This window comes from Cupressus sempervirens, chromosome 3 (assembly GCF_028749045.1).
Source record: "Cupressus sempervirens isolate cs-2001-9-10 chromosome 3, ASM2874904v1, whole genome shotgun sequence".
In the NCBI taxonomy this organism is placed as follows: Eukaryota; Viridiplantae; Streptophyta; class Pinopsida; order Cupressales; family Cupressaceae; genus Cupressus; species Cupressus sempervirens.
The window spans coordinates 607,959,901-607,972,903 of NC_143120.1; the positions used below are offsets into that span (position 1 = coordinate 607,959,901).

The window sequence follows — 13,003 nt, forward strand, 5'->3', positions numbered from 1 at the left end:
TACTTGTAACCCCAATTATAAAATCTTCACCAAGTATTGTCCCTTATGAAATATTCATTAGATTAGATACCCGTTAATCTCTAATTTCGTAAATCTATAATCCTTCATAAAAGAAAAAGAGAAAAATATATAAACGGACAAAACCACAAATGGTGAAATTAATTTATCATTATAGCTGGTACTCACGCAGAAATCATAAAGAGGGAATGCATGAGGGAGTATGTCATTTTAATCTATAGAAGAAAGAACCATCCAATATACTTCTGATATCTGATATATTTCTGATAAGAATGATTTACATACAAAAATATGAGATTAATCAAAGTTTATAAAGTCACAAATCGGATCCCCATGTGTATATGGTAATTAAGAGAAAAATATGAGATTAGAACAATAGTGAGTATTAAGTCACAATCAGATCACCATAGAAATGGTGCTTAAAACAGAAATGTATTGAGAATCAGATCACAGATGTAGCTTTCAGCTCATCTGCAGAGAGTTGCTTTAACTTGTTCACTTGAGGAGAGCGATGTGAATCTTGGTTCTTGTTAAGGAAGGTCTTGTACCAGTTGGCAGAAAGCTTAGGAAGTCGTTTTTCTGTGGTGTAATCAACATGATGAAGTCCAAAACGTTGCGTGTAGCCATATATCCACTCAAAGTTATCCAGAATTGACCACACGCAATAACCCCTCACATCTGCTCCTTTTCTGTATTCAAACAAATATACCCAATCTTTATATTTGCAAATGGCCCATTGATTACTTGTCAGAATGGTCCTTGTACATGTTTTTCTAATTTAATTTTGGCTAGAAAAACAAAAGTAGAAAGAAGATTTGAATAGAGTACTGGGAATTGTATAGGCAATATGATTATATTACCGGATGGCAGCTGCCAAATATGTCAAGTAGCTTCTCAAATACTCGACTCTTCCAACATCATTTAAAACAGCTTCCTGTGAAGCCGAGGAGTCATTCCGTTCAGCATATCCTGTGTGGACATCCATATATTAGAAGAGATTCTACAGAGAACTTCACGGTAAATGAGATATTTATTTTTGATTTATTTAGGTAATTCATTTTACTTAAAATCACACGAAGTGAATCATGAAAACAAACTTAATACATTTTTAGAGTAAATAATAAATTTTAAAATGGACTTGTTTCTCTGTTTCATTTTAGATCACACGTTTTTTTATCTATATTCCAATCACCTTTCACTTGTTGCTTTTTGAACCTTCTACTTATTAACTTTCTCGGTAGGTTGGACTTGTTATTAATATTAAGTACATGTTTAATAACATTTTGAAATAACTATTTAAAAAAAAAAATTAATGTGTATAAAAGATCTTACAAAGGATTTAGTTACTACCTATGTAATTATAAGCAATGAAGCTACACCAATTGAACTTAAGCGGCTATGGTACAACATTTGATAACAATTTTTTAAATGAGATTATATAGAGTGGGTTTAACTATGGAGGAAACTTCATAGTTAATTGTGTTTGAACTAGAGTAGAATTGGGATGGGTGACCTCTTGGGAAGTATCGGTTCTTCACCTTGTGAAAATCACCTATATCCAATGAGTGCTAAGTGTTCCATTCATTCTCAGCAGAGATGGGTTCATCTGAACCACTATTCATGAACACATGGGTCAATGAGTTTGGCTCAAAATTCACATAGCCTGGATTCAACTATGTAGTTTTTTTAGTCACCCGTCTCTCACAAGAATGAATGGAACACTTAAACACTCATTAGATATAGGTGATACTCACATAGAAATCACCCCTCACAGTTCTACTCCAATTATTCGAATGCGCTTAACTACAAAGTTTGCTCCCAATTAAATCCACTCTACTTACAACTCCATTTACAAACAACTATAATCGAAATCAAAATTACTTTTACTATACTTCCCTTAATAAACATACTAGTATATATTAATTATTACAAAAATGAACAAATTTTACTGAAAAACAATTGCAACAGAAAAAAGGCCTCTTTTACTTGAAACCCGTCAAGTAGATCCATTCACTCACCATTTTCTGTAATCATCATAACTGGACTGTTATATCTTCGTTTCACATACATGACAATTTTCTCTATACCTTCTGGCACAACAAAGTTCCCATCCATGCCCGTCTGCAATACCATTCAAATGGAAAATCAGTTATTACTGCCAAATGGGTATTGTACAAAGGAAAGGAAATTCTCTTATATATCTACGTACCGGCTCGCCGATAGGTATTCCATTTCTCTCACCTGCAACAAAAGTCATATTTATCAAAAAGTTGTTCCCAACTGAAGGGTTTTGTTTGGAGATGAGCTCTATTTCTTACCAGTTATATAAACCATGGCATCCAGCGTATTCGTTATTTCCAAACAGTGAGAGAAGAGACAATCCCTGACATACAAAGTGCTGTAATGGTTGATGCCCATAAAATCATAAGAACCTCTCAATTTCTCCTGCATTTCCCTGGAAAACGTGGGCAGACGCTGCCCTAACATTTGGCTCATTTCAGGAGGATAACGTCCATAAACAAGGGGATCTAGAAACCTATTAAATCATACCCACAAACAGTAACGTAAGTATATAGCAATAAAAAGTAAAGTTGTAATATAGTAATGGATGATAGATTATGAAAGTGTGGTTCTGTGGGGGGCTCACCCAATATTTTGTTTGTAGACTTAAGCTTAGTGTGTTTGATTCTTACGCTGGTAATAAGTTACAGTAGAATCAAAGAAGAGTTCGTCTTAAAAGAGGTTAAACAGCAAATGGAAAGTGGTAGTTGAAGTTCTAGTACTAATTTATGCATGTTTTAGATAGTATCAGGTCTAGGAAAGATCTGATTTTATAAATCCCTGGTCAAGACCTACAATCAAAAAACCTATTCAAAGGGCACTCCTTGATTGGGGAAGGAGTGAAATGGGTTTTCACATAACTCCCTAGCCAAGATCTACAATTGAAAAACCTATTCAAAGGGCATTCCTTGATTGGGGATTGGATAAAATTGGTTTTTTCATAACTCCCTAGCCAAAACCTACTCAAAGGGTACTGCTTGATTGGGGAAGGAGTGAAATGGGTTTTCACATAACTCCCTAGACCTACAATTGAAAAACCTATTCCAAGGGCACTCCTTGATTGGGGATTGGATAAAATTAGTTTTTTCATAACTCCCTAGCCAAAACCTACTCAAAGGGAACTCTTTGATTGGGGAAGGAGTGAAATTGGTTTGGGGGCGGAAGGCAGGCTATAGGGGTAGGGCGAGGGGCAAGGGATGGATATGTTGGAAATAAGTCACAGAAGGTTGTTGGTAATAAGTCACATATAAAGAAAGTTGCTGGTAATAAAGTCACATCTAAATTAAAGAAGAGGTGCTTCTGTAGAGATCCAGTAGCTTTATGATAGAGAGTTCTAAAAGTAAATTTAAAGTTCTAGGTTTGAGTTTTAATTGGCTCATGCAAATTCAACATGTGAAATCTGATTCGATGTGATGTACATCAAGTTTACTCTGACTCAATCTTATTCTAATGATCATAGAATATATTATTATGTTACCCAATCTATGCGTATTTACGTGATGGAGTGTGGTTAACAAGTGTTCCCTACCAGGCCGTGGTGAATGCCAATGCTCTCTTCACTGCAACTCTGTCATCTGTGAGATTCCTGAGAGGTTTGTACCATGTAGTAGATATCACAATTCCAATAGACCCTCCAATCTTACTCTGCAATTTTGGAGACATGATTTTTGTTAATCCATACATTTTATGAAAAGATCAGATCTTGCACAAGATTCTCTTCTCATAGACTGAAAACCACTAAAGAAAATTTAACTTCTATCCTGATGAATTCTTTCTTCTAAATATGATTATATAATAGCATTTTACTATTAAGGTTTTGGTTCTCTTTGACTCTTTTGCATCTTTATAATGGATCATGTAGTATTATTCAAAATATTTCAAAACATTGATTATAAAAAACTACTACACATTCATATCCAGAAGAATTTATTCATTCAATATGAATTGTAAAAATCTGATATTGCTTATTGTAACCTGATATTTTGCTCTGTAGATGTCTACTGCTGCAGCATGTGATAATATGACATTATGAGCGGCCAGGTAAGGTTCTGTCTTTGAATTGCCCTCAGTGCAATTCCCAAAAGGCCAAGAACACCGACCAGGTGGGTAAATTCCAGTGAGATAACCTTTGGGAACAAATACATTTGGCTCATTGAATGTCACCCAGTATTTCACTCTGTCCCCAAAAGCTGCAAAACATATTTCTGCAAATGCTTGGAAGTCCTCTCTGTATAACCCCCATTATCTTACTGTTAGGACAAGGAAAAAAAGGCAAAAAAACAAAACTGTTATAGAAGATGAAGTTATAAAGCTTACATGACATTGGGACTTAACCAGCCACCATATTCATCCTGTAGCTGCTGTGGCAGATCATAGTGATTCAATGTTACCAATGGTTCTATTCCTGCACCATTCACATATATAATGAATTACTGTTGAAGGGTATGATTTTAAAAGTTGATTTCCAGTCACATCTCCTACTTACCTTTGGAGAGCAGTGCGTTGATTAGATTATTGTAGAACTTTATTCCTTCCTCATTCACAGCTCCTCTTCCAGCTTTATGAGAGACAAAACAAATTTGAATGTCATTGTCCCTTTATTATTTTAATGGAGAGCTGAGAGTGTTTCTAACTAAACAATGGTTATATTGACTATAACATATTAGCTGTTTAGATTTGGATGTTTTCAAGATAAGATTACGATTAGATTTCTAATTAAACAATTATTATATTGACTACAACATATCAATTATTTAGTACACTGATCATAATATATTAATTATTGTGTCTATTATACTTTGAGACAAAACTATGATATTTACCTGGTAGAACTCGAGACCATGATATGGAGAAACGATAAGAGTCCACTCCCAGAGAATCCATCAAGTCAATATCTTCCTGGATTTCATCATGCTTTTCCATAAGATTTACTGTTTGAGAATTAATAATAATTCAAAAACAAAGTTTTCTAAAGCAATATAACTTATTTTTGGCATTTCAAATGACACTCCTTAATCTTGCTTTGTTATCTAATAAATCACTAAATAAAATGGAAGATATGGAGAAAAGAGAGATTTCAAAAGCTATTATTAGAGAACATGAGCCATCCAATTATGTACAAATACCAAGTAAAGATGGTAGTGGTTATCAGCTACATCTCCATTGCTTCCATCCATAATACTTCCTGTCATAAGAAACATAGTCATGAACAAGTATAAAATGTCAAAATCAATTCTATAAAAGTTCTATGTTATCAAAAGCCTAGAAAAATGAAGAGATCTATGAGTATACCTGAAACATTGTGAGTAAAATAATCCCAATTGTTGAGACCCTTCCCATCTTCCAAATAAGCACCTTCCACCTGCAAAATTCAAACAGCTTGTAAGCTTGATAATTGAAAAAATAGAAAAACTTCTACAAACAAACTAATTGAAATGGAAAAGAAAATGAACCTGATAGGAAGAAGTAGCAGTTCCAAACATGAATCCATTTGGGAAGCTGCTTCTATCAATCTCTGCATCTGTAGCCACCAATACCATCAGCAAAATCAGGGTTATTTTTTTGGATAAAGTTGCCCATGAAACCTCCATGTCAAACACTAGAAAAAGCCAGTGCAAACCAAAATATGAAGGCAAAGTGTGAGATTGTGAGTGCGTTGGGTGTCTTTTTATAAGAAAGAAAGCGTAGAAAAAGATACGTTGGGTCGGTTAAAAGTCGATTTAGATAACGAGAAAAACATTGGCCGTCATGAATTGTAGTTACGTATGGCTGTCAAGATGATGTAGTTTTATTTGCCAATTAGAAAACGATTATCTCTACACCTCAGTCCATATCAAATCTATTAAAAAGTCCAGTCAATATATGCTTGGAAAGATCAAGTTGAGACTTCATAAAATGAGAGATTGTTTCTTAAGCTTTGATGAGAAGAAATCTACCTCCCCCCCTATACCTTCTTTAATGAACTTAGAAAAAATCAATGTTTAATATCTCTCAGCCTTATTATTTTGGGTCCCAACATTTTTGTAGTGTTATTGTAGCAGATTGGATAGTAAAAAAATAGATTATTTATTGGTCCTTTTTTGTGAATTATAATATTAGTATATTTATTTAAAAATAAAAAAGGACTATTCATCAAAAAAACAAAAAAAAATAAAAAAAAATTAGAAATTACTGCTTTATATATATATATATATGAACATTTGATAAATGTTAGATTTTTTTTAAAATATCTTTTTCATATCTTTTTATATATGTATAATGTGGGATTTCAACAGGGACTATAAATTTTCTCTCAGTACTATTAATAAAAGTAGATTGTATAATAGAAACCAGTTGTAAAGAGTAGGTACATATATCAATTCAGAAGACTTCATGTTATATTTATAATAGAATAAGTAGTATGATGAGATAGAATAGATATAAGAAAAAAAATAAAATTAAAAGGATTGTTTAGTTAATATTAGAAATTTGAAGCTTGAGGAGGTACATATATCAGTTGAAATGACTTAATATTACATTAATTGTAAAAGACTATTAATATAGGTATATGACACAATATATAATAATAATAATTGTTTAAAAAAAAATATTTGATCAATGTTAATAATTTGATTCTTAAGTAAGTGCATATAGCAATTTAGAGAGTCTAATTTTAAATTCATAATATAAGATAGTTTATATGTATACACATATTAATTTTATCCTCTTTTACAAGAAATGAGTATTTATATTAATTTTTAATTTTTAATGAATATAAATTATATTATCATAAAGATATGGGTATTAATATATTTACTTCAAATTTTCAATTTTTATGTAGGATGGTGTCTTATATACAAAACATCAAGTAGTTGACTAGTACTCTTGGGAGAAGAAATAGATAGATGAAAAAAATTGTCACTTCTTAATCATCCAAGAGATTCCCTCAAGTGGAATTATGTGATACTACATCTTGATGGGAATAGTAGAACCCAACTTGAACACTATGACAATGAGTTCTATGTTGAGGAGTATGAGAACGCTTATGCCTAGATTCATTTTAATTTTTTCATTAATTGAACCTCTCATGGAAGAATTTTGGTTCTAAAAAATTAAGTGAATTGAATATATGTGAGATTTAGAATATGTAGATAAAATGATTTTTTAAAGAGTAATTAGTTGATATTAAATTTTGAAGTTCAACTTTTAATGCGGAGCTTTCATTTATCATTTTTCTTTTCCTATATTGTATTTTGCAAGTTTTATTTTTCTTGTTAATTATTTTTGTCTATAAAGATTTTGTAGAAGTTTAGAAGTCTAAGCTTTTCATGGGTAGTGTTATTGTAGCAGATTGGATAGTAAAAGAAAAAAAGATTATAAATTTTGGGATTAAATTTTTTTTTTCCTATAATATTAATGTGGATGAATTGTATAATCTGTATATTTTTTCTATAAAAAGGGTCATTTGGTGAATGTTAGAAAAAATTTTAAAATATATTTTTGATATCTTTTCATATTTATAATGTGGGATCCTAACACAGATTTTACATTTTCCCTTAGTACTATTAATGAAAGTAGATTGGATATTACAAAAAAAGTTTTAAAACATAGTTACATATATCAATTCATAAGACTTCATGTCATATTTATATTAGCATAAGTAGTACGATGACATTAATTAATATTAGAAAATACTTTAGATAAGATGTTTGGTTAATATTAAAGATTTGAATCTTATATAAATACATATATCAAATGAAATGACATAATGTTATTGTTTATTTAATATTAGAAATTTGAAGCTTGAGTAGGCAGATTTGTCAATTGAGAGGACTTAATATTAAAATTATAATAAAAGACTATTAATATAGGTATATGACACAATGTATAATAATAAAAATAGCTTTAAAGATATTGTTTGGTATTAAGAATTTGATTCTTAATTAAGTGCATATAGAAATTTAGAGAATTTAATTTTTAAATTCATAATATAAGATAGTTTATATGTATACATATATTTAATTGTATCTTCATTTACAAAAAAATTGAATAATTATTTTAAATGTTAACATTTTGATGAATATATTATATATTATTATAAAGATAAGGGTAGAAATATTTTTACTTTAATTTTTATATAAGATGGTGTCTTACATACAAAACATCAAGTAGTTGACTAGTAGCCTTGGGAGAAGAAATACATAGTGTTAGATGAAAAAATATTTCACTTCTTAATCATCCAAGAGCTTCCATCAAGTGGAGTTATGTGATACTACATCTTAGTGGGAATAGTGGGAATAGTAGGACCTATGGTGAACATTGTGACCATGAGCTCTATGTTGAGGGGTATGAGAATGTTTATACCTAGATTCATTTTGATTTTTTCATTCACTGACACTCTAGTAGAAGAATTTTGCTGCTAAAAATTTAAGCTAGGTTAGTGGTACTTTGGTAATCATGAAAGGTGTATATACTAAGAAATCAAGAACTATTTAGAGTTGAATCAAGTGTATCATTGACAACTTGCACTTGTATATGTGAAAAAATAAAGAATATATGTGAGACTTAGAATATGTAGAGAAAATGATTTTTAGAAGAGTAGTTAGCTAGTATTGAAATTTGAAGTTCAGCTATAATGTGAAGCTTTCATTTATCATTTTTCTATATTGGAGTTTGCAACTTCCCTTTTCTTGTTAATTATTTTTGTACTTGTCCATTGAGATTTTTTAGAAGTTTTAAAGTCTAAGTTTTTAATTTAGTTGTCACTCTTCCATTTTTTTTGTAGTAAAAATATCTATGTCTTAAAAGAAATTAAATTATTGATTCAAATATTCATTTGGAGGTACACTAATACATTTTTGTAAGTTAGCATAAATAGGAGAAAGATCACTAACTCATATATCTAGAAAAAAAGTATAAGAGAAAAAACTCGAGCATGAGCCTTGAGATCAAGCCAACAAGAAGACCAAATAGTAAACTAGAATTTTTTCAAGGCAACATATTTCAAGAAAAAAAATACAATCTTAAGAATACCAAATAACATAGCCAAAGAATAAACATAAGTAGAAAAAAAGAAAAAAGAAGAATTTAGAAGATTAAGTCATAACCTTCAACAAACCAAATTCTCAAGAATTATTTCCCATCCAATAGTAGTCATCATCTTCTTCTCTTTCATTTGAATCAAAGTATTGTCCTTTATGCTTTCTTCCTATCTCTTCCTTCAAATTGTGATTGCATTGCAACATTATCAATAATGGTTTTGTTAATCAGCATATAGGGGTACGTTAGGATAATGGTGTACCAAATATGGTCCATAAGTGGCAATGAAAATTCAAAACATCAAGGTAAGGCAAGTTGACATGAGAATTTGAACAAATTGTAAATATTATATAAAAAATATGTAAGAAGAGAATTTAAGATCTAATTGAATACGCTTTCTAAGTTAGTAGCTCCATTTGAAAAAAAAAAAAAAAAAACTATTGCATATGGTTAAAAATCCAAACTTCAATGCAATAGTACAAAAAAATCATGAAAATATAAGAAGTGGGTCTGACCACCTTAAATGAAATCACATAATAATATTTTTTACAAGATTCTAGATATAAGTAGTAGATTCAAGTCCAAATGTGATGTACATTTATTTGTAATTTTTTTAAACGTAAAAAATAATGTTTTTTTTCCTGCTACACCTTTTCAAGAATCAAAATTATCCCATTTCTGACTACATTAACTTAGACTAAACTTCATAAAATTAATTTTTTTTTGCAATAGATGAAACATAAAATGTGACGTATGTTTTAGATTTTAAAAATGTTACACCTTTTGAAAGTGTACCTTCTTAAATATGGAAGCACCCATCATTGAGACATTTTAGCGTCTGCCCTTTAGTGACATTATGGACCATGGATGGATTTTTTTTCAATCAACTCTTTTTCCTATTCTATCCCACATCTTGAATTTCATCTTAAAATTTTTCAAGACCTTGGAGTCAGATCATTTTGTCACAAATTTAGAAATTAGGTGTCTCAGTTGGCTTGCTTTATTTTCATGCATAAAAACTAGAATAAAAGAAAGCCTAGACTCCTCATTTTCAAAATAATGAGACATAATTAAAGATCCAAGGAAATACACTTGGAATCTAGGAATTTTAATGCATGTTCAATCACTCAAGCAAGCATATTTTTATCAATCATTCAAAGCTTTAAAGATTGAAGAATCCTTTTTGAGCATTTCCTCTTCAAGATCTAGCCTTTGTTGGCCATAAAGGGAGGATATATTTATTGTGGCATTCATAATCTTCATTGATGCACATTTACATCCATGACTCCATAATGTAGTTTTGGTAGATCCATTGCATTTGTGGAGATTATCTCCATCCTTCATTGAAAATTCAATAGTGCATTGTAAAATTATTATTGATAGGGGTTTCATCAAGAAAGGTCAATATTTACATTTGTCTTACTCTCTTCCATGTTTTACATTTCAATTTCAAGGCTGATTCCTCAATCTAGGGCTTGAAAAAGGAAAGTCCTCATAAAACCAAAATAAAAATCAATTTTTACTATGTGTAGGAACAAGATATCCAAATTATGGTTATAGATTGAAAAACTAATTGTTAAGACCTTTTCAGAGAAGTTGGGTTGACTTTTCTATAGTGTCTTAGGAACACATCAATCTCCTCATAAATGTTTGGGCACTTTACAACCAAGTTGACCCATTCCTAGAGGTCTAAGAAAAATATGGTTTACTCTATTTTCTATCATGATCACAAATTTATAGTCACATGTTCAGATTCACAATTTTTCAGAGAAAAAAGACATCTTCCCTAACGCAACTCAAGGTAAGTCTTTATCATTCATTTCATCTTTTAACATATACCTAATCCCTTATCTTAATTGGGTTGGTTGCATACATTTAACACCCAGATTTATCTTACACTTGTTATTAAACCAATTAGTTCAATTTCACATTTACATTGCATATCTTTGATTAATTCACAATGCATGAAAGAGGACTTTCCTACATATTTCCTTACTATAGTTTGGGTTTAGCATTTCTATCCCTTCATATATTTGGGCTTTTCTAATCTAACTTGGGTTATATTGAGAGTTATGTTAGAAAGCTCCTCTTTCTCTTACTCTTTCTCTTATATTTCATATTGTTTAATGTGTAGAATGTAGCTTGTTAGTGAGATTACTCACATAGTTTACATCATTAAAATTTACTCTCATCATCACTTTTTTAACCATAATAGAAAGTTTAATTTGTTTTTTAATTAGTCTATCAACTAGGACTTCCAAGGTAACCCAATTAGAAAATAAGAAATAGGTACTTATTTGACTCAAATTTGACAACAATTATATTGATGAAATGATAAGAATCTTTTGGACAAACACTTTTCATTTCATCAAATTTGGGTGAAAAAAAAAGTTTTTAGCTACATGCTCAAAGTTATGAGATTAGAGGAAGAAGGGAAAACACTTTTTTTTGAGTTGATCATATAGATTTGGTATCCCAAAGGAAGTCCTAAAGCAATTTTTTTCAACACACAATTTATAAGATATGTTATTATGTATTATATTACATGATACTTTATATAATACATGTTATTTTATAGAATATTAAATATGTTATAAGGGTAAGTGCAAGAAGTTGGATCACAATTCTACAAGAGTCCATTCCATGCAATGAGACCTTTTTACAAATGGGCACCCAAATTTTAAGAACTAAGTACCTATTGTGGTTCAGGTGCCTAATCTATATTCAAAAATCGAGCATCCAATTTTTTAATATTGATTGGGAACCCAAATCATATTTTAAAAATCAGGCTCCCAATTTAAAAAACATAAAACCCATTTTTTGGTTGGGTTTTTTGTCATTGTTACTATTGATTAGTATTTGGAGACGGGAGCCTGATTTGTGCTTAGAAATGGGAGCCTAATTTGAGCTTTCTACTAACTCCCCAACTATTGTTTTAGTCTTCCAAGTATTTTAATTTGATTTATATTATTTTATTTCATTTTTAGATTTTTGCTTTACAATTTTGTCAATTTATTGCATTTTTTTCATGATTAATAGTTTTAGATTAAGGTAAAAAAAAGGTTTTGAAGGGACCCAAAACCCTTAACAGAAAAGCAAAAGAAATTCAAGTAAGCACAACCAAGTTTTACAAGGACCTGAAACCTGTAGTATAAAAGTTACAAAATGAGGTTTTATAGGGGCCTGAAACCACAAAATAAGACCAAATAATGAAACCAGGTTTTACAAGGACATGGAACCTAGAGTTTGAACAAAAGGAACAAAAACTAGATAAAAAACCTAGACTAGAGACTAGTTACCAGAACCACCACTAGCAACTATGACAACTCCTTGATCATTTTCACCACCTCCTTACCCGCCTCTGCAATGTTTTGGATAGTGTTAGGAGTAGATCCCCTAGTTGCCTCAGCCACCTTCTTCCTTGAACTCTATCTTGTTCTTTTGCTTGGTCTGCCAAAAGACATGATTTCCTCATTATTTCTCTTCCCTAAGCTAGCAGCAGCTATGCAAATGCTTGAAGTGAGTGGTTCCATCTTGTTGCCACTCTCTTTGATCAAAAGCTGGAGTTTATATTCATATTCCTTTAGCTTCTCTAGGATATTGCCAACCTAAACTTCCAGCTAAATGATCTTATATTGGTTAGCTTCCTGGTCTTGCTGCATCTTTCCCATTCTTCTTTTTAGATTCATTAATTCATTGTACATCTAGGAGTCACCTTGAAGAGAGGAGTTTTCCTTGAGCTTGGCAATGTGAAGGAAAGAAAGCATTGCCTCCTTACTAGTAGAGTCATCCTTCTGCTTCCCCATATCTTTCTCCACATTCATAGCACCCTTACTAGTGAGGTCATGCTTCTCCTTCACCATTTCTTCCTCCAAATTTTCCTCCCTCACTTTTTGGGTTTGCTCAC

The 13,003-nt window shown here is 31.0% G+C and overlaps 1 protein-coding gene across 1 annotated transcript; it reads right to left on the reverse strand.

The window, feature by feature from the left end:
• Nucleotides 1-258: 258 nt before the first annotated feature.
• On the reverse strand, nt 259-5,727 carry LOC149568146 (beta-glucosidase 18-like). Its single transcript, XM_089821143.1, has 13 exons — nt 5,532-5,727; nt 5,371-5,440; nt 5,205-5,263; nt 4,902-4,977; nt 4,565-4,636; nt 4,396-4,483; nt 4,054-4,306; nt 3,608-3,723; nt 2,337-2,554; nt 2,228-2,259; nt 2,037-2,139; nt 879-987; nt 259-707 (listed from the first exon to the last, which is right to left on the reverse strand). The coding sequence occupies exons 1-13, from the start codon at nt 5,667-5,669 to the stop codon at nt 461-463; spliced, it is 1,581 nt and encodes a 526-aa protein (XP_089677269.1). The 5' UTR covers nt 5,670-5,727; the 3' UTR covers nt 259-460.
• Between the last annotated feature and the right edge of the window lie 7,276 nt (nt 5,728-13,003).